This window comes from Schistocerca serialis, chromosome 3 (genome assembly GCF_023864345.2).
Source record: "Schistocerca serialis cubense isolate TAMUIC-IGC-003099 chromosome 3, iqSchSeri2.2, whole genome shotgun sequence".
Taxonomy (NCBI): domain Eukaryota; kingdom Metazoa; phylum Arthropoda; class Insecta; order Orthoptera; family Acrididae; genus Schistocerca; species Schistocerca serialis.
This window is the reverse complement of record NC_064640.1, coordinates 663,229,744-663,253,506: the sequence shown is the minus strand read 5'-3', so window position 1 is coordinate 663,253,506 and position 23,763 is coordinate 663,229,744. Positions and strand designations below refer to the sequence as shown.

Below are 23,763 nucleotides of genomic sequence, written 5' to 3'. Positions count from 1 at the left end.
TAAATGAATAGTGTCCACATAATAAACAAAGGTATATTTATAATTGTTAGATTTTATATTTCATGCAGGTACTGCTTGAAAATGAGCTATGCACATTTCTAGAAGGGGAAAAATAACATGATAAAAAATAAATTGCAGCTCTGCTGGAACATATGTATAAAAATTATTTCATTAAATAAAGATGTTACTTCATTTTCTATTTATGAACACTGTCAGTCAACATTATTTTTACATGAGAAGTGATTAACTAAACAGATGCTAATAAATGTTATTAATACATTATAACCTCTATAAATGAATGAAAGTGGGAAAAACTCCCAATACCAACTGAGAAACAGAAAATTTTCTCAATAAGTAAACAATCTTTATATCAATTAAATGGCATACTCAAGCTACTGTCCCTATCTTTATTCCACAGAACAATGTATCTTCTATAGGGTTACAAAAATGGAAAAAAATCAAATGTTTTGAATGTAAATGACCTGTCAACAGAAACCAATGATAATGTGATTACATAAGGGATTCAAAATTGGATGTTCTCATATTTGAAAATAATATATTTAATATAGCAATTTAAATCCTTTGGCAGAAAGAAAGGAAGCAACATTACTGTATAAGTCAATGATTAAGTTATTGAGACTGTGCACACAAGCTCAAATATATCAAACATGGCGAGGAATTTGGTCATGTCCTTTACAAAGGATTATCCTAGCATTTTCCCCAACTGATTCAGGAAAACAATGGAAAACCTACATTTAGTGGGCCAAAGAGGGACTTAAGCTTCCACTAAATCCTCTGAGGCATCATGCACATTTTCCATCTACCAGGCACAACATGTGTGAGTTTTGTTATGAATTTATGTGCATACACTTTGTTTAAGCAAAAATTATTACAAGCAGCATTGTGAGGAAAACAGCATCATGGCAAGTAAAAGACATTAAAATTAATGATTTAGTCATCCAGTGCAATATTGCTTGGAACTTACCTGTTTGTGGGCAAACCTCAAATTCCTCATATCTTTGCAGAAAACTTCTATTCCATAGGAATTTTCACCCCTACTGGAGGCTCCTCCAACCTTTTCAATGCGGCTGACCTGTAATTTTACATACACAGATTGAACAGAATTGTACTAATGACATTTAAGTAGATCATAACTGTGGTACTGTACATAGTAATCTCTGATCATGTATGCTATCAAGAAAATTGTATCCAGGAAGTACACAGTTATTTCTGAATGTTCTCTGTATGCCTGGCCAGACAAGGGTCAAACTGATTTACCATTAACACATCATCCCATCAACCTTTAACATTGTCTTACACTTTCTTGTACATAACTTAAATTGCACTGATAAGATCAATAAATCACTTCTGTCACCTGGAGTACCACTAGCTCCAATGATAAAAGTTTCTCCAAATGAGGTGAGGGGAGGAAATGGGCGGGAGATTAAAATTCATTAGTCCTTGTGTAGATAAGAACCTTGAGAATAAACTTATGCACAAAGTTCAGTTAGTATTTAGAGACCCTTATCAAATTTTTTTCTCATTAGAGAAACAGTTTTTGTAAATAGTTTAAGTGCACCCGCACAATTTCAGCTCACTATTCTTTAGTGTACGCAATTCTTACAAATTTTTCCTTCGCGTTTCATAAATTTTAAGTAGTTTTGTCCTTTGTGAGGGATAGTGGCAGCCTCGGGGATATGAGTACACAACTTAATCCAACTTCAACCACCAGAATGCAAACCTGTGTTATATAATGCAGAAGTTTACTCCATGCAGTTAATATCTGAAATACTATGAGGTATTTTCAAAAAGTGCGAGTAATACAAAATATATACTTGTTATTGAAACTCTTATTGGTGGTTTTAGTTTCCTAAAAACCTACTTCAGTGTTCCACATGATTGCTGTTCACTTCTAAGCACTTTTCGTAATAAAGCACTACCTCCTTCAACCCCACTGCATGACAGTCTCTGCTTGGGAATTTAACCACTTTGGCGAAGCTGAACTGAATTGCATTGCTACATTGGCTGTTTTGATTCTGCTTTGGTGTAGGACATCCACATCTTTTCACCCATAACAATGCAGTAAAGAAAATCTTTTGCATTTTGCCAACAACAGTCAAGATCCACTCCTCTATTAGACATTCTTAGCTCTACATGCCTTGTCACGGTCCACGCAGCTTCCCCCATCAGAGGTTCGAGTCCTCCCTCGGGCATAGGTGCATGTGTTGTCCTTCGTGTAAGCTAGACTAAGTAGTGTGTAAGCTTAGGGACTGATGACCTCAGCAGTTTGGTCCCATAAGACCTTACCACAAATTTCCTCTTTTTTTTTTTTTTTTTGCATACAATCTATAGTACTTCTAGTATCTACCTTACACATTATTTGTGGTACCCGAGTTTTTCATAACAACTGTATTACTTTTGGTACATACACTCCTGGAAATGGAAAAAAGAACACATTGACACCGGTGTGTCAGACCCACCATACTTGCTCCGGACACTGCGAGAGGGCTGTACAAGCAATGATCACACGCACGGCACAGCGGACACACCAGGAACCGCGGTGTTGGCCGTCGAATGGCGCTAGCTGCGCAGCATTTGTGCACCGCCGCCGTCAGTGTCAGCCAGTTTGCCGTGGCATACGGAGCTCCATCGCAGTCTTTAACACTGGTAGCATGCCGCGACAGCGTGGACGTAAACCGTATGTGCAGTTGACGGACTTTGAGCGAGGGCGTATAGTGGGCATGCGGGAGGCCGGGTGGACGTACCGCCGAATTGCTCAACACGTGGGGCGTGAGGTCTCCACAGTACATCGATGTTGTCGCCAGTGGTCGGCGGAAGGTGCACGTGCCCGTCGACCTGGGACCGGACCGCAGCGACGCACGGATGCACGCCAAGACCGTAGGATCCTACGCAGTGCCGTAGGGGACCGCACCACCACTTCCCAGCAAATTAGGGACACTGTTGCTCCTGGGGTATCGGCCAGGACCATTCGCAACCATCTCCATGAAGCTGGGCTACAGTCCCGCACACCATTAGGCCGTCTTCCGCTCACGCCCCAACATCGTGCAGCCCCCCTCCAGTGGTGCCGCGACAGGCGTGAATGGAGGGACGAATGGAGACATGTCGTCTTCAGCGATGAGAGTCGCTTCTGCCTTGGTGCCAATGATGGTCGTATGCGTGTTTGGCGCCGTGCAGGTGAGCGCCACAATCAGGACTGCATACGACCGAGGCACACAGGGCCAACGCCCGGCATCATGGTGTGGGGAGCGATCTCCTACACTGGCCGTACACCACTGGTGATCGTCGAGGGGACACTGAATAGTGCACGGTACATCCAAACCGTCATCGAACCCATCGTTCTACCATTCCTAGACCGGCAAGGGAACTTGCTGTTCCAACAGGACAATGCACGTCCGCATGTATCCCGTGCTACCCAACGTGCTCTAGAAGGTGTAAGTCAACTACCCTGGCCAGCAAGATCTCCGGATCTGTCCCCCATTGAGCATGTTTGGGACTGGATGAAGCGTCGTCTCACGCGGTCTGCACGTCCAGCACGAACGCTGGTCCAACTGAGGCGCCAGGTGGAAATGGCATGGCAAGCCGTTCCACAGGACTACATCCAGCAGCTCTACGATCGTCTCCATGGGAGAATAGCAGCCTGCATTGCTGCAAAAGGTGGATATACACTGTACCAGTGCCGACATTGTGCATGCTCTGTTGCCTGTGTCTATGTGCCTGTGGTTCTGTCAGTGTGATCATGTGATGTATCTGACCCCAGGAATGTATCAATAAAGTTTCCCCTTCCTGGGACAATGAATTCACGGTGTTCTTATTTCAATTTCCAGGAGTGTATAACATGAGGAAAGTCATCAGCCTGAGTACCTCCATCAATCACTGATCATATGGTTGTTGGTCAACTTGTTAAAAAATTTCATTGGTCTGAATAATGGACCTGCCGCTCAGCTTTCCAACACTTTTAAAATCAACATCATTGTCTAACCTTTCCATCACTCATTGCTGTAGGTTCATAAACTCAGCATAACTTCTGGTGATACAAAAAACTTTTTAAAAATATAATCAAATTACAGCACATACTTCACAACTGGCAGAACCAATAACTTTCAAATTTCCATTGGTGTTTGCTTTCACTGATACACAAATAACATGTATTTCTTATTAACAATCAAGACGACAACTTGTGTGTCTTCACGAACGATCTATAGATGGTGCCACATATGTGCAACTTTGTTCTGAGCCTACAACATCCACACATGAGGTAGGTTCCAAGAGTTCATGGCCTGACCACATTTTTAAAGTTGTAAAAATAAAATAATGATGATATTTTTCAATTTAATCACACTTTACTTCAATACACTTTTCACACCTGTGAATTAATGGAATTAACAACTCTATGACTTTTAAAAATGTAATTGGATTCTTTATTGGCAAACTGTCCCATTACAGCAGCTTTCACTACTTCATCTTATTTCTTTCTTCTAAGAGCTTTCTTCTTTTTGGAGAAGAGATATTAGTCACTTGAGGCTTGATCTGGACTACAGGGTGTGTGGTCGATCTCCTGGAAGCCACATTCCTTTACTGCAGCCTCAGCAATTTCCACCACGTGCACCAGCACATTGTCATGGAGAGGATTAACATCATGTGACACAACCTTCCTTGCCTTTTTAGTCTGATGGAGTCAGGTAATTTGTGCAGAAGTGAAGCTTAGTTTTATGCATTCACAGTGGCATTCCTTTCTTTGAAATCAACTACGAGAATTCCTCTGGAATCCCAGAAGATTGTTGCCGTGAACTCCTTTGTGGACTGAGTGGCCTTTGCCTTTCTTGGTGGAGCTTCACCTGATTTACGCCATTCGAGAGTGTCTTTTTTTTCGACGTAGGATCATAATAAAGAAATGTAGTTTCATCCCCTGTAACAATGGATTCCAGTCTTCTTTCTGGTTGCCACTTCAAAGCTCCAAAAACTTGGTTTAACAAGTGACGCACTGCTCCTTCTGCACTGCAGAGAGAAGTCTGGGCACCCACTGTGCACTGACCTTTTTCATGTGCAAATGATCACCCATGATCTGGGAAAGGTTGTTTTAGATAACCCTAACCTTGCAACTATTTCCTTGAGTTTCAACTGCCTGTCACTCACAACTTCACTTTCAACAATAGCGATGGTTTCCTCAATCACCAATTCAACAGGTCAAGCAACATGTAGATCATCATCAATGCTCTCTCCGCCTAGACTAAACTGTTTAGACCATTCCTTTACTGTGGAAAATGAAGGGAAAACATCACCATAAACACCATCCAAATGGACTTTTATTTCAGCTGGTGCAAGCAATTCTTTTGTCAGGAACTTTTATCACTGCACGTTACTCGATTTGATCCATTGAAGCACACAACGTCTTACTTGAATGAGTGTCACCATTCGATGGAAACTAGTAGCTGGCTGCAATTCATGTGTCCATCTACTGACAGTTGTTGCCAGCTCCCCTCCAAGGTGTTTTAACATTCTCGCTGGTATTTAAGGTCAGGATGGAAACTTATGGAACCTACCTCATATTATAAAAGTGCACGTATTTATGTTCCACATATCTTACAAAACAACTTTAGTGATTTAAATCACATTTAGTACACATATCACAGATCACTTACTGCCTGGAAAGAGCCACTGTGAGCAGGGAGTGGGGGGAGGGAGGGAACAACCTACCTCTCAAAGGGGAAAGGATACATGTGAAAAAGCAGCATAGCTCACGACACGAAAATTCATCCAGTATTTGAGGATGACAGCACTTAGTGAATTGCAAACAAATTTATATATATTTTCAAACCTTTATGAGACACTTTCTCGCTGACACCCAACACAAAATGATGTGATGAAAAAAGTTTATCACTTACGACATTTTCCCCTGTTCATACAGCAAACTGTCACAACAGGAATTACTTTATAATGTATTACTTCTTTATTAATAATTCTGTTCGCAATGCATTTTGCAGACAGTATTCACATATACCATTTAATGTATCTGCAAAAATATATCGCTGTACAACACATAGTTCAGCAGATATGATGTCAAACACAAAGCTGCATGAGAAAAAAAAATTTCCAGGGAGAAATTTGCTAGAGATACAAGTGAACTACATGGGCAAATTTGTGTGAAATATGTTGAATATATGTGACATGCATATGTCGGCAAAGCCGTGGGTAGAGAGCTCTTCCTAAACCCCTCAATTGATGTCAACCAAATTTGGTACACTTATTACTTACTATTTGGAAAGAGATACTGTGGGGGTAAGAACCAGCATCCTCCTATTGGGGTTAGGGTGATAAGCCTGTCAGACACAGCAAAGGTCCTGTAGCAAAATGGGCTGCTCTTCTTTATATCTCCTCTATTTTCTCTATCTCTTGGTACATATCCCAATGAGTAATATTCAGTATCAGTCAAATGAATGTTTTGTAAGCCACTTCCTCTGGTGGGGGACTGCATTTCAAGAGGATTTTTCCAATGAATCTCAATTATGGCATCCATCTTACTTGTGACTAATTTTATGTGGTCGTTCCTGTTCAAATCGCCTGTACACATACTGTTAGACATTTTATGGAAGTAACTACTTCAAGTGATTGTTCTCCAATCATGTAATCACACAACAAAGGATCTTTCTATGTCTATGTATTTGCAATATGTTAAATTTGTTTATGTTGAGAGTCAACTGCCACTCCCTGCACCAAGTGTCGATCCTCTGCATTCCTGCAGTTCACTACAATTTTCTACCATTCCTCTGTTGAGCAATTTCAGTTGCTTTTCTATCCATTGATAGATACCTGTTATTTTGTCATGCGTGTGACTGTTTAAAAGAGGAATTACAGTGAAATCTTCCTGTGAAACACTTATGGAAAACAACTTTCAGTATTTTGGTCTTTCCTGAGTCATCCTCTGTTTAAATACCATTGTGGTCACAGAGTGTCTGGACAGATGGTGTTGATTTATTTACTGATTCAACATTAGACTAAAACTTCTTGAAATTTCCTGTAAATTTGGTAGATAGGATTTTAATTTCAAATTCAGTGGGAGCTTCATGTGTGGCTTTCATTATGTTATTGACTTCATTTTTTGTTTGTTTGTTTGTCTGTCTGTGAGGCTTTGGCTGCATTTAAATTTGAAGTGAATCTCTCTTTGCTTTTTTAGCAGCTTTCTAACATGGTTATCAAACCATGGTGGTCTTTCCATCCCTCACACTTCTGCTCAGCACATACCTGTCTGAAGTGTATTGTATGATGCTCTTAAACATTGTCCACTGTTATTCAACATTGTCAGTGCCGGAGATGAAATTCTCACACTGACCTGTCAGGTAATCTGAAATCTGTCTCTTGTCATTCTTGCTAAACAGAAGGATCTTCTTGTCTTTCCACGTATATCAAACAATGGAAAATCCAGGGTGGAATGTAACGATATTATGAAAAGGAAAGTTTTAGAGATGCATTCAGTGATACTATTATGGCCTTGAGATCACAGATTCCTTGTTGTATGCTCTGTCGAAAAGAACAGATCTGTTTGTCATCAGCAGGTGTAAGATGTTATCTTAAAGAGTTTCTTCTCTGATAAACTTCTGAAGATACTTTTCAGATAAGGTAAATGATTGTCTGTCCTTACAACTGCCCTAATCACCCAAGTCTGCCAGTCTACAGCTGGTAGATGAAATCTCTGTCTAAAGCTATAACATGACCAGGAAATTTAAGTGAAATATTCTCCAAGTTTCCCCTCAGATGTTCCGCCATTACTGCTGCAGAGGCAGGGGTTCTATAGAAGCATCCGATGCCCATATCTGATCCACTCTTATCTTCACCCAAGTTATTTCACATTCTAAATCTTCATAAATCTCACTAGATTTTATCATTTTTTTATTCCTATAAACATGCCTAAATAATCAATGTTTAGCCTATCTTTACAAAATACATTGCAACTGGAATTTAGAATTTGGTTTCAGCCAGAAATCTGTCCCTAGTATTACAAGGCTACTGTTATCATTTATAAGTGAGACTAATTCTGGGACATTTTCATACACACTTCTGTTGTTAACTAATGCTACATTAACATTCTGTTTCTCTGATCTGCCATAACAAGTACTACCTTGTTGGACAAAGAATGCACCTTATCGGGCCTGTGGAGGAATTTCTCTACCCTACAAAACCCACTTGTGCTTACCACATATACTCTGCTACCTTAGTAGCATATAGTGCGTGCCTGACCCATTGGAGGGAGGGGGTGTCCTATATTATTCTATCTGATAATGGAGGTCGAGTAATCGACATCCAAGACAGTCACAGAATTGTCTAAGTTGATGGTTTAAGCCTTCCAATTGGCTTCAAACCAGAGGACTGCGATCAGTGCTGGGAACAATGCTACAAAGCAATAGCTCAGCTTCCACCTCACAAACAAGGTTAGCCATCTTCACCAAATCAGCCAGCCGCACTTAGGAACCGAGAATGGCCTCTGAACCCAGCAGCAGGTGACAGTCGTGCCACAGGGGACAGCCGTAAGACTGATACGCACTTTTGCATTCTGCCCAGAGATTCACAACACCACCTCTCTTCCCCAATCAACATAAGGTAAGTGTCAACTGGTTAGGATGTGCATATCTGACTGTGCAGTGGCATTGGGGATCCCATGTGACACTACGCATTCCAAATGTGCTGAAGCATCATCTCGGATGCCCCAACACCACTGAAGCCTGAAGCCTGTTGACCATGTCCAACACAATTTCCAACTGTCTAACAAACAGTGGCCAATACACTCTTGTATCAGTGTACAACCGGTGCAATCCCTATCCACATTTCATCAGTCTTTGTCTATATCTCAAGTAATGTAACACTAATCCAAGAAGTGGCTGTGTGAAATCTTAAGTTTTGCTGATATGCTACCTCTAGTCTATGCTACATTAAACAGTCAGTTCACATAAAGATACTGCACTCAGATTTATACAAAAAACTTGAACAAAGTCAGTAAACACTAGGCTAGACAGAAAATACACGGAGCATATCATGAATCATATACATTTTTTAATATCATTGATGCTGCATCAAAATGCTGATGAACAAATTATGATTCTATATATATACTGTCTACTAGGCAAAACTTGGTCTGAGAATGGACATAAAGCCTACAATTTCTTTTTAACATACTGAACCATCTGCAAAATTATTTTCCATGTAAGTTCTACCTCTGGAAGTGACTACTGTCTGAATGCACACAAAAACTCTGAAAGCATAAAAACAAATATATAGGGTGTGTGGGTTTTTCCCACTCTTCTCATGTACAGCAACTACCCGATTGCACTTCATTTCCACCTTTAAAAGAAAGAAGGAGTAAGATGCTGCGACCCAGGACAACATCACAAGAAGGAAATGTGAAACTCTAAGTAAAGACATTTTTTCATCCCTTTTACAGCACTCACATCATAAAATATTTGGGTCATGTTTCAGATGGTATCATGTTTCAGAAAATGTGGCATTTTTCCATTCAGGAGCTACTGTTGCACCAACATCTTCAGAGTGGATTTCACAACCCGTGGGCACTACGGCTAGCCAGCTGCCTGCGTCGTTCTGATGCACGGGCCAGAAATGAGCTGAAGTGACACGATTAAGCCACCAGTCTGGTGTAGTGGAGCATCTGTTCACCTCATGCTGCAATTGTTTTGGTACCTATAATTGCTAGAAGTGCGTCCTAGTCATAATAAAACCTGGATGAGCATGTACAAACACTGCCTGCTCTAGACTAAAATAGAACTGCTTCACATCAGCTGCTGACCCAATATGGATCATTCAGCCTCATCTATAACTAGCCACTGGTCTATGGCCTGCACTTAGACCTTGTATTGCTAGGGCTTCAACTGGTGCCTTCCAGCTTGGGCATCCATGTTGCCATCAACTGATTCCTGGGTGTCTCCAAGGGGTCTGAGATTTGCAGTTGGTGCCTGGGTACACCTCACACCTGACCTATTGAGAACTGTGGGCTGACCGTTACACACAAGTCTCTGCTGTGGTGAGATGCCTGACGTAGCCATGCACTCACCAAGTGGATTCTGCTAAACCTCTACTGCAGCCACCATCATGCCTGCTGCCTTCAAGCTGGTTGCCACCATGCATTGCTCCCCATTTCAATGAGATGAGCTCCACCGCCCCAGGTCAACATGGGCCCACTGAGACACTGATTTTGACAGCTGTACGAGTCCCCGGGAAATAAAATATGATGCTGATACCACTGCATGTCTTATTTCACGACCACAGAGATACTGGTTCTTCACACCTGCCACCGAGCACTTTACGATGTCAATGAGTATCGCGGATCATCCTGGCGCCATAGTACTACCAAATAGGTACGGTGATGTTCAATTCATCTCTATTACATTCAATAATATCTTACACAAAAGAGAGAACAAATTTATGGCAAGAACACACATTATCAAGAAAAGTTACATTTTCGTTCTTGCAAAAGCATTTCCATAGAAGACCTTTAATCTCCAGTCACAACACTGAAGAAACATTTTATATCCAACAACAACAAAGATATCAAAAAACGTGGACTAAAATGCCATAAGAAGTTTTGGGCAATACTTCCAACAACACAGCCTAGGCCTCACAGAGTATAAACTCTTAATTTCAATCATTTCTAATCTCACCTCACTTAAAAGAAAGAAAAGGATGCCCTTACTGACTGAAGCATTTCAGACAATATTCACTTTAAATAGCTATGCTATGAATGTACCCATCCAATGTCATAAATGATCTGGAAACTGTACATACCACAAAAGTTTTAATTTACAATCACTTCTGCACTGATAAAATAAAGAATGCAATGCTGTTTCTAATGAACCACTGAATGCCGACTGTCATATCGCTCCACGAAAAACACAATGATTACAAGGACAACTATTCCCCACAATCTTTAGCTGATGTGCTGAGAGAGGGACAGCAATCTAAGGAGCAGTGATGACTGTTTACAAATTCTACTTTCTTTTCCACAACTCAACACTTTGCCTTTTCCTCATAATCTCTGTTTATTTCTCATACAGGACTTTTCACCAGAAGAATGCGGCTTTATTAATTAATAGGATAAACATGTCAGTATTCATTTTTTCCCTGAACATTTCAGATTTAATTATGCATCCACGATACCTGTGGTAGAAAACAGATGCATACACATTTTCCTGATATGCAGCACATAAAATAAAATTGAGCAGTGAATAATACTTCTCCTTTGCATCACATTTCAAGCACAAATAAATCTTTACAAACTAATTCTGGTGACAAGAAACTCGAGTTTTGTAACATGACTATAACAGTTATTTATTTGCACCATAGAAGTTTTGACCACCTGGCCATTATCAATTGGCATATTGCAAAACAATAATAAACCATAGGGTGTACATACAGAACAGCCTTAAATGGCAGCTAAATTAGGAAAAAATGTAAAAAATGACGTATTACTTACACTGGGCTTTAGCTAACATCAAAAATCTAAAAATCTTCTGACACATATACATAGTCATCGTATCTGTACGTTGGGTTTTTTAACTGAAGAACGTGTATACATTAAGTGAGAGCAAGGCTATGTACACCATGAAAAGGGCATAAATTACATATACTGTTACTGTTGGTAACATTTTCAACATAAACTGCACCAAATCACTACTCTCATACACCGTTTACAGTATCAGAAAAACTTTTAGATTTTGATATGTGCTTCAGCACAGAGTGAGTAATATGTTATTTTAGACATTTTTCATAATATAACAGCCACATCTATGGCACAATGTTAATGCCTTTCTACATATACACACACTCCATGTTTTTATTTAATTTTTTATGTTTTTGCAGTATACCGTTTGATAATGGTTACATTGCCAAAACTCCAATAGTACAAATAAATAACTCTTAAAGTCAAAGAAAACTAGGTCATTTACAAAATTTTACATGATAATAAATCCCAATCACGAAATGTTAATAAGAAACCCAATAGTTACTGTATCTTTACTAACCACTCCCAGTGGCACATCAACCACGTATGGTGTCTCTCGGTCCATGCTGCGGAAATACAGCTTGTAATTTGTTACAGAAAGAACCCCTCTCGCAGGTCCACTGTATGGACATAAATATGTCACTTCCCTTGCCACACCCTGGACTTTCTCTCCAGGCAACAGTGGAGGATCATCAGGACGAGAAGGTGGTCCTGTTTCAGCTACATTCACCTACAATAAAAAGTAACAATTACTCCATCTTTAACATACAAAACAACATCATATATTACACTGTGTGTCCACAACTGGCCACAGACCATTGCTACTTTCTTTAAATGTTCCAAACAGCTTCAATCTGGCAAGTAGTGAAGCTGAAATATTGTGGTTTTGAGACTGTGGACCAGTAAAATATTACGAGTCAAGGGTCTGCACAAAGTACCCGAACATTGTGTGAAAGGTATAACCATGGAGTATTTGTATAAGTTCTTACTGCACTTATAAGACTCAATATAACCTCACAGTCACCTCAGACACTGTTGCAAGATATCACTAATGCTTATCACTAAAACAGTCATGTAAGTGATTCCTTGTATCTACTGATGACTATGCTCATGGTTTAAGTCAAAGCGCTTAGAGGATGGAATAAAACATAGAATCATATTTTTCCATTTTGGCTGCTTGTCAACAGCATTTTAGCATATAAGAAATATGCTATCAGTGTGTCTTAGAAGCACAACCCCCAGGATGGCTGTAATGGAATATTATTCTCTGTGGCAGTGAAGGTGATGGGCATCATGCACGCCATGTGGCTACTGAAAGTACATTAATTCAGTTAAAAATCACAATTTTCATAGTCAAATAGTGTGCTCAACAATGTGTAGATACCATCAACTAGCTCTAACTGTAATAAATGATAAATGGATTGATAACATAACAGATCACAATGACATCTGGAAAGCCATATCCATACCTATCTGTCAATTACTGGGGTGGGGAGGGTGTGTGTGTGTGGGGGCGGGGGGGGGGGGGGGGGGCGGGTGGAGCAGAAACTATCTAGCCACTTGCTGTGTACACACACACACACACACACACACACACACACACACAGACACACACACACACCACACAGACACACACACACCACACAGACACACACACACCACACAGACACACACACACACACACACACACACACACACACACACACACACACACACACACACACACAACCATCTTATGCTCAAAGCATATAGTACATCAACTGGACGATGAGACATAGTGAACACTGATTTCTACTTATGGCTTAATACGTGTGGGTTGAAAAGGATGTGAGGCAACAGGTCCTCCTTGTAGTTAGTGTTTATTTTAAGACAGTGAGTTACTCTCTCTTAGTGAATGTTCACAGATTATAGAGTAAGACACTTCTAACATCTGGCTGCATGCTTCATGGACAAGGGGTACAGTGATATGTAAATCAGGCAAGAAAATGAGCCAACCTACTGGTCCTGAATTGTGGTCTAAGGATTTTATACACACGGTATTTCAAAACGATTCATCCAGTTTCACAACACTATGTTCTACATGAGTGAAGACAAAAATTTGGAGTGGATTTTAACTTATGCACTAAAATTCAAAGTTCATGTTGGCATCAGTTGTGAGTTGTTGGTTCATGTGGTTCCCAGTGGGAGTCTCCCTGCTGCAGCTACCCCATTTATAAATCAATTACAAATCTTCACTGTATGACTGGTTTTATGATCAGCCAATAATAACTTTGTTGTACCAGTGCACCTCAATGGAATCAAATAGTTCTTGTGAAAATGAAAACTTTGTAGTCATACGAAGATGTTAAATTCATCCTAAGTTTGTATTGTCACTCATGCTGAAGACAATTTTGTGATATTTGATGAATCTTTTTGAAACACCCGGTACACATTGCACAGAGGTGAGGGTACTCACCTCACCCCACACATCATATACTGAACTATCAGAGATGCTGTCAAGGAGGATATATGTACCTCAACTACCGATATTAGCAACATCCATAAAACTTCCTGGCAGATTAAAACTGTGTGCACGACTAAGACTCAAACTCGGGACCACTGCCTTTCGCAGGCAAGTGCTCCACCAACTGAGTTACCCAAGCACGACTCACTACCCAGCCACGGAGCTATAATTCCGGCAGTACCCCGTTTCCTACCTTCCAAACTTCACAGGAGCTCTCCTGAGAGGCACATGGTTTTAATCTGCCAGGAAGTTTCATATCGGTGCACACACTGCTACAGAGTGGAAATTTCATTCTGGGAACAGCCATCAACTGCCAACAGCTGTGGAGTGGTCACAAACCACCTACAACGTGTACAGGGTGTTACAGAACCTGTACAGTATCCACATCCTAAAAGCCATGGAAGTGAAAAGGAGCTCAGTGAGTTTATGAATTCAGTGGGAGTTTGGGTGTAACTTAAGTGTCTTGACAATTTTTTTAGGTTACTTCTCCTTCAGTTCCATGCATACCACTGATTTACTGAATTTAGCCAAAAATAAATTCTCTTGAGGATGAAAGTTGCTCCAGACAAAAAGGAACAGCTGCCATCGAGGAAAATGTCTTTCATATCTAGAAAATGATTTGAAAGGTAATTTTCTTCATCTATCTGCATTTTCAGTGTACTTTTGTAATTGGATTATATACCATTTCTAAGACCTTATCAGGTACTTGACAAAATGATATTACATAAATATAATTTTTTTGAGTGCGTTTGATTGGTCTGTAAAGAACTGAAGTTTTTTGCTTTCTGTAGTACTTAACATGCCTGGAAGTGTTCTGAGCAGCAAATAACTTTTCTGGCTTGATTGTGGTGTTTTGTTGATCTTACACTGTGTAAATGGCATGGTAAACTATTTTTATAGATATAAAAGTTAAACAAAAATGACCTTACTGATAAAGCCAGGAGGCTGTTAAACAAGATTTCTCTCTCTAACTTGAGGCCTATTGTTCAAAATGTGACTTCTGCTGGGCATAATCCTCTTCTATCTAATGCTGATGTGTACTTTTAAAACAGCAGAGGAGAATGCATTGCCTGGCCACAAGCCAATGAAAGATCATCTGACACTGCTATTCTGTGCAAATGCAAGCGGCGATTCGAAAACTTAACTGCTGCTTGTTTACCATTCAGAATCTCCATGAGCCTTCAAGGAGTGTAAAGTTCAGAAAGCATATAAATGTGATGTTGAGATCCAACAACAAGGCTTGGGTAATGTGCGATCTTTTTTGTGATTGGATCAATGAAATTTTACTTTGACGAAAAAATATTTGCCCGAGATGAATCTGCCACTAAATGTCTTGCTTATTATCGACAACTCTCCTGCCCATTCTCCAGGCCTACAAGACCACCTCCTTGAAGTATTTCAGTTCATCAAGATCCAATTTCTGCCTCCCAACACCACTCCGTTACTCAAGTCCATTGACCAGCACATTATTTCTGACTAAGAAGCTCTACACTAAAGCATTCTTCGAGCATTGCTCCAAGTTCACCGAAGCTACCAATCTCACTCCCAGAGAGTTGCTTCAACATCATTGCCTGCATCAAGATGATCAAAAAGGTGTGGGAAGGGGGGTTACCAAGAGAACTTTCACTTCTGCTTGGAAGCAGCTTTGGCCGGAGTGCATTACTGAATGTGATTCTAGGCATTTGACTCAGCACCTGTGGAGCCTATAGTTGACGAGATTGTGTCTTGGCTCAAGAGCATGGGACTAGAACTGAATAACAATGATATTGATGAGCTTTTGGAAGAGCACAGCCACGAAATGACCACCGAAGATCTTATCAAATTGCAGTGTGTTTCACAGCAGGAAATTATGGGAAGGAGTTCTTCAGAGGAGGAGGAGGAGGAGGAGGAGGAGGAGGTAACAGCAAAACAACCATCTTCTCACACAATAAGGGAAATGCTGAAAGCACAGAAATCAGTTTCATCATACATTGAAAATTACCATCCGAATAAAGCTGTGGCTACGTGCGCTACAAATTTATACGACGCTAATCCTGAGTCATATTTTAGCCAAGAGTTGAATCGTCTGTGAAACAGGCGACTATAGATAGCTTCCTAGTGTATATACAGGGTGTTACAAAAAGGTACGGCCAAACTTTCAGGAAACATTCCTCACACACAAAGAAAGAAAATATGTTATGTGGACATGTGTCCAGAAACACTTACTTTCCATGTTAGAGCTCATTTTATTACTTCTCTTCAAATCACATTAATCATGGAATGGAAACACAAAGCAACAGAACGTACCAGTGGGACTTCAAACACTTTGTTACAGAAAATGTTCAAAATGTCCTCCGTTAGCGAGGATACATGCATCCACCCTCCGTCGCACGGAATCCCTGATGCAGCCCTGGAGAATGGCGTATTGTATCACAGCCGTCCACAATACGAGCACGAAGAGTCTCTACATTTGGTACCGGGGTTGCGTAGACAAGAGCTTTCAAATGCCCTCATAAATGAAAGTCAAGAGGGTTGAGGTCAGGAGAGCGTGGAGGCCATGGAATTGGTCCGCCTCTACCAATCCATCGGTCACCGAATCTGTTGAGAAGCGTAGGACACTTCGACTGAAACGTGCAGTAGCTCCATCGTGCATGAACCACATGTGTCGTACTTGTAAAGGCACATGCTCTAGCAGCACAGGTAGAGTAACCCATATGAAATCATGGCGGTGAATCGAGGAAGTACAGTACATACTGACGAAACTAAAATGAGCTCTAACATGGAAATTAAGCGTTTCTGGACACATGTCCACATAACATCTTTTCTTTATTTGTGTGTGAGGAATGTTTCCTGAAAGTTTGGCCGTACCTTTTTCTAACACCCTGTATAGGGAAACATTCCACGTGGGAAAAATATATCTAAAAACAAAGATGATGTAACTTACCAAACGAAAGCGTTGGCATGTTGATAGACACACAAACACACACACAAAATTCAAGTTTTCGCAATCAACGGTTGCTTCATCAGGGAAGAGGGCAGGAGAGGGAAAGACGGAAGGATGTGGGTTTTAAGGCAGAGGTTAAGGAGTCACTCCAATCCCAGGAGCGGAAAGACGAAGGGTACCAGACAGCCACAGGGAAGTGATGACTTGACCCTACTGTTTCAAAATGTATCATTATTTTTGAAAGTATAAATAATAAAGTACCTTTAGATAACCTGCTAGTTTCTATCACAAAAAACTGCTGTTGTGCCAGGGAGCTGCTAATGGATACTGCTGGGAGTAAAACAACAGGACCACAAAGGGTTAACACTCACATAAAGAACACAGTGTCAATAACAATTGTGCAATGGGAACTAAGCAAACAAAACATCCACACTAATGATTCTATTGACAAAGCTCTTGTAAGCACAAATAAATCAAATAAAAGACTAGAGGCACATGTACTTTTTCTGGACTACTGAGCAACTGAAACATGTTATGTGACCCAAAGAGCCTATTTTTATACATTTCCCTCTTGTACATTGTGCCTGCATATCAAGAAATCCAATGAAAGTGTACAACCCAGACTGTGTTCTTTCAGCTGGAAACCACAGTGGACATTCTGTTAATAGCTTGGGGATTCATATTGTGGTTTCCAATCTGTTCTACGGCTACGCTGAAACAACAAGTAACTGATAAGATCTATGAACCAATTTAGGTGACGATTTTCATTCAATGGCTTACAGGAAATTCTGCCTTCCACGATGATGTCTCCAATCAAAAGTTGGAAACATCAAAGCTTGGTTTCAGGAATATAAAGGGGACTTCAGGAATTGAATTTAATCATCACTGACCCATGGCAGCCTGTAAGTAATATAAAGGATGTACTAGTCTCTACTGGCTTCTGTCAAGGAACTGGAGCAGTATCTTCATGAGAAACTGTATCAAATCGCATTCAGCACTATAGACCAGTTTTTGTATTGATCCCCAGGATTTAGGCAAATTCAGGTAGAGGCAGCCCTTGGGTACGGGTTCAGTTCTAATTAAAAGGGCATCCCCTGTTCAGTTGTGAGTGCTACTCACCTGTGGCAAGCTGGGTGACATTCCCATAATAGTCTCAGTATGGCACAGGGTATCATCATCTACCGTGACTTCCTTTTACAGATTGGTCACAAGTTACATGCCAATTTGTAGTGATGGAATGTGCATGTTGTCTGCTGCATTCTGTGGGGACCAAAGGACAAAAGGGTTGACACTTGGCCCTCGTCTTGGCCTGAAAATGGCAAGGTGGCGATGTATCAATGCAATTTGAAATGGCGTTTTCTCCCTCCCATGTGATGATTCAGATGCACAAGATTTGGGCACACACCTTCACATTGTATCGCCAGCCCCATCTGCAAGGATTGTGGATGTCAGCTGGACACAACAGCTCCTTGTACCCCCACCCGTCTGTGTCAACTGTGGGGAGCACCAGCACCTTGTGTTCACTGAACTGCACAATCTTCGAAAGAGAAAAGAACATCCAAAAATACAAGATGTTTAACCAACTCAGGTATCAGAAGGCCAAGAACAAATGACAGTCCAAATCCTGTACGTACGATGACTACGTTTTCTATGGTTATAGTGACATCATTGTTTCTAGCAACAGTGCCCTCGCCCTTCATGCCTTCCACGTTGGGTCTTTTGGACCACTCAACTACACATGCTTCTCTGGTGGTTGGGGGCACTCCTCCTCCTCCTCCTCCTCCTCCTCATTTCCCCACACCCACTTTGAGAAGACTGACTCCCCTCCCACCATGGATATAGATAACCATAGCTAATCAGAGAAGCAACACCCTCCTCCTGTGCCTCTCACTGGAAAACAATCCCTTGGGACGCTACCCTCCCAGGAGTCTGCTGATCTGGATCTTTTAAGAATGAACTGATTGTGAATGAGCGTAAGGCGGAGTTTGCATGTGTGTTCTGGACTGACTACAGCAAACAAATGCCAACTTGATATGACTTTGGAGGCTGTGGCTGCATGTGTGAGGACGTCCCTAGATTTTACCACCTGTAATGTTTATCTCCCTCCCAATGATTAAGTGCCTCTGACCATGTTGTCTGCACTGATTTCTCAGCTCCTCCCACCATTTCTCATTTCAAGTGACTTCAATGCCTATAATCCCTTGTGGGGTGGGACTATGACCACTGGCTGCAGTAAAATTATCGAAACTTTGCTTGCACTACTCAATCTCTGTCACTTTAATATTGGTGCCCCCACAAACCTCACTGTGGCGTATGGATCTTATTTGGCCATTGATCTGTCCATCTGTTGTCTTGGTCTTCTCGCCACCTGAGGACCTGTGTGACAGTAATCATTTTCTGATTGCCCTGTCCCTCCCTTGGCATCACTCACCTGTGCATCCACCCACCATGGGCTCTGAAAATCCTGACTGGGATGCCTTTGCCCCTGCTGTCACCCTTAACAGGCCTTTCTCATAGAGGTATCAATGCAGCTGTCCACAACACATCTGCAGCCATTCTGTTGGCAGCAGTCTTGGTGATCCCCTACTCCTCACCCCCCCCCCCTTCAACCCAACTCCCTCCATCAGAAGACACTATCTTGGTGGACTTTGAAATCACTGTGGTAATTAAGAGATCACAGATGGGATCTCCAGTGCCACGAGTGACATCCACTGATGGAGGACATCATTGTCTTTGAGCAGCTCTGTGCCCAGGTCCGCCACCTAGTGAAAGACAGAAACAAGAATGCTGAGAACAGTATGTTACTAGCATTGGACTGTGCAACCTCGTATCACCCTGAATGGTGTTGTCTACACTGACCCAGATGCTGCCACTGAACATTGTGCTCTGCATTAGGCTTGAGCCTCTTTGAGAATCACCAGTCTTTATCTCATGTCAAATAACTGTGAGTGGAGCAAATTAACTTACCCTTCACTACATGTCACCTGGAGCCATAGAATATTCCATTCAGTGAGTGGAAATTCCTGTGCCCTTGCCCTTTGGCCTAAAACAGCTCCGGGGCCTGACTGGATCCACAGCCAAACATACAGCTATTGATGGAACTTCCTGGCAGATTAAAAATGTGTGCTGGACCAAGACTCGAATTTGGGACCTTTGCCTTTCACGGACAAGTGCTCTACCATCTGAACTACCTTAGCATGACTCACAACCCATCCTCACAACTTCAATTCTGCCCGTACCTCGTCTCCTATCTTTCAAACTTCACAGAAGCTCTCCTGCAAACCTTGTAGAACTAGCACTCCTTGGAAGAAAGGATATCGCGGAGACATGGCATAGCCACAGCCTAGTGGATGTTTCCTATTGACGAATTGCCAACATCACTTCCTTGCCATTTTCAACCGTATCTGTAGCAAGAGTGAGTTTCCGTCTCTCTGGCAAGAAAGCGTGGGTGCCATATCTTCAGTAACACATGAATTGCTGAAGCAGAAGCATGTTCTCTTTGCATCCTGATTTAAGTTTTCTATGATTTGCCTAAATTGTTTCAGTCAAATGCCGGGATGGTTCCTTTGAAAGGGCACAGCCAATTTCCTTTGCAATCCATCCGAGCTTGTGCTCTGTCCCTAATGATGTCGTCGTCGACGGGATGTTAAACACTAATCTCCTCCTCCTCCTCCTGCAAAGATCCATTAAGGGCACTTTTTCTCAAACCATACAATTATTTGAGGAGACAAAAGTATCCTTTGCTGTGCTGTTCAACATTCTGAACACAGATGAAGTAACATGAAAATAGTCCAGTTATTTTATAAGAAGTAGCAAATTAGTCACAGCTGGAGCAGAGCTGCTTCAAACCTTTGAAGAGAGCTAAGTCCTTGCCTTTGATAAAATGAACACTGATAATCAAATAAGTTAATCCAGTGATGTGGAACTGCAGATGATGACCTGCAGCTTATTTGTTACATTGCAGTTACATTGCAGTGACTTTGAAGTCACAGTGACTAATGGGCACTTAGAATGAATAATAAAAGAATTGGAAATAACTTGAATATGCATGGCAGCTGTTGCTTGTGACATGGGAGCCAAAATGTGAACCTGTAAGTGCTTGGGCTATCCACAAACAAAATTTATTTCTCAAACCCTGCGTACACATTGCTGAAACATCACCTATTAAACAAAGAATTTATTTTACAAAATGCCATTACCCAAGAAGTTAATACAGTATTTACTGGATCATCATCAGAAGAGTGATCTTTCAATTCTATTTCATATTTCAAAGTCACACTTTAATGCAGGGCTGTCAACAGTTTGTAGATGTGGGAAAGGTGATAAATGGGACAAAACTTAGCACAAAAGTGGCTAACTTTATTTAGGATGTAACAACATGTATTTCAAAAATAACATTTTTGATTTAAACAGAATAATATTGCTTACCTAAAAATGGCAAATAAGATGATAATTAACTGTTTAAAAACAAAAAGAAATCATTTCTTTAACCTTTATTATAATGGCTATCAAAAATAACATGCTTCATACTTATTTTACCTTTTCTCACTGCATATGGGGAATATCACATTTCAATGCACTGCACAGATATTGATGATAAATGCATGACTTTGGATGTGGTTTGCCCACTACTTACTTGTAATTACATAAGGTGTGTACAGTTTACAAACCTTCCGCCATTATTAATACACATTTTATATCACAACATAAGCCATGTTTCGAAAGTAGGAAGCTAAAATAATAAGCACGAGTAGCATAGAAAATTACACTGCAGTCATTAACACTTTTACTTGTTTGATTTTTTGTTAAAAATGACGTTGTTAAAGCACCTTTTTCTTTTACCAGCTTCACACCAGAGATAATCTGCAACATGTTTCCATATCTGAACTTCTTTCTGGACCTCGAGAGAACCTATCAACATGGCCCGACAAGTGTTGTTTCTGGCAAGTCTTTCATTACTTTCAGTTGTCATCTTATAAGCTGCCACAAGTTTTTTCTGTTTCTGCTGTCTTTTTTGTTTAAGTATTTCTTCATATGAAATCTCATTTTTCTCTGGTGCACGTTTTTGTTGACTTTCTTCTTCCTGAGCTGCTTTTTCATCTTGATATTTTTGTTTTTCTTTTTGGTCCTTCTTTCTTCTTCTTCTAAGCAGTATTTCTTGTATGCACACTGCACCAAAGAAAACAGTTCTTTTGTATTTGGTACTTTTTCTGGTTTACTGTCATACAATTTCATGGTATCTTTTATTGTCCTAACTCGACAAATGCTTTTTTCTGTGTGATGCCCAGTCCTCTGTAAGATATTTTCTTGATGCAGAAAAATCCCTTTCAACCTGTGTGTTCCCCTGATACAGAGATACAGCTGCTTTTGCCACTTCACTTGTCTTGGGATATTTTGGGTCTCCTGTCATACATTTCACACTGATGAACTGGTTCCAGTAACTACCAACTGCAGTTTGTGTTGTACTTGAGCTTATGCCAGTTTCTGACTGGAGAAGCCTGCACTCAACCACTACCTGATCATTATCAGTATCCAGTGATAAGGATTTTGTGATGCTTATAATATCACCGACACTTTCTGCTGATGTTCTGTTACATGGATGAAGGCACCAGAAATGCTGCAGATTCCTTGACTCTGCCATGTTGGATTTAAGAAGAATATACTTATAGGCCTCAGTCAAATGCTTCTTAACATGAATCCAGAGCTGAAGATGATGCTTTAGGTATCTGCTGGAGAGCTGCTATAACATCACCACCACAAAACATGTCATGTACAGGTAGTAAATTGGATTCCTGTGAAATATCTTCTGATAGTTCACAAGTCTTCAATACTAATGGTTTACAGATTCTCCCTAGCAACATTTGAACAAGTCTCTATTTCACTTCGAAGCCAATTTATCAATGGCTGCTTTTTCTGGTCTGTTCCGGTGAACTGGATAAAAATGTGTGCAGTGGAAAAAACAAAATATCAGTTCAGTTTTCATTATGGATTTTTCCAGATGCTGAACAATGTGTGTCTATCCACTGTTGGAAGCTAGAACACACTCATTTGCAATAATAAAATTTAAGAAATATTTCTTGACATCATCCCACTGCTGAAGCATTCTCTTTGCAGTTGTTTCCAGGGTTAATCATTGGGACAGTCTGTGCTTTATGACATGAAGCCTACGAAATTCCAATGAATACTGTATGTCTGAGAAGTCTTCCATTCTTGATGGCCAACCACTGAAAAAAACTATATGTATAAATACAATCAGATCAGAAGAATCCTCTACTAGCTGGTGACTCCTTTGAAGACAGCATTATGTAGGAGGTGGATATTACAGAGGCCTGCATCAATAAGTTTCTTTTTTTTATTACAAGACAAACTTTTTAATTAAGCAGGCTCATTACCTTCTTATTAACATCTAGAGTATAACTCCCATTCATTTGGCATAATGCACCAATGTAATAGGTTGTTGCAGAAGAAAATATGAAACTAGAAAGCCTTATGTCACTCTTACAAGACGTTGGAATGTGCGAATATTTTAATTTGGAAAGATTACCAAAACCAAATTTGCACTAACACTTTTCCTGCAAATCACTTTTCCTCCTTTCTCACTTTGCTAGCAAGCTAGCCAGATCAACTTAGAATGCAGAAAAGTGACTAAAAAATGTGACTACAGGTGACAAGTGACCTCTTGGCAGCACTGTTAATGTTACTTACCACACACACCAAAATGTCAGAATGGCACTTAGGAGAGTGTTTATTACGTCTTTAACACAATTAAAAACTTAATTTGCTCTTTTATTTCTTGCACTGCTACAATATGTTGCA

The 23,763-nt window shown here is 40.6% G+C and overlaps 1 protein-coding gene across 2 annotated transcripts in view; it reads right to left on the bottom strand.

The window, feature by feature from the left end:
* The window catches only part of LOC126470545 (myotubularin-related protein 2), a 190,249-nt gene that overhangs the window by 137,018 nt on the left and 29,468 nt on the right, over positions 1–23,763 (bottom strand). For both annotated transcript variants that reach the window (XM_050098477.1, XM_050098478.1), the window contains 2 exons: positions 12,042–12,251; positions 986–1,093 (listed from right to left, as the gene is read on the bottom strand). In XM_050098477.1, the coding sequence (XP_049954434.1) occupies positions 986–1,093; positions 12,042–12,251 (318 nt within the window). The remainder of the gene's footprint in view (positions 1–985; positions 1,094–12,041; positions 12,252–23,763) is intronic.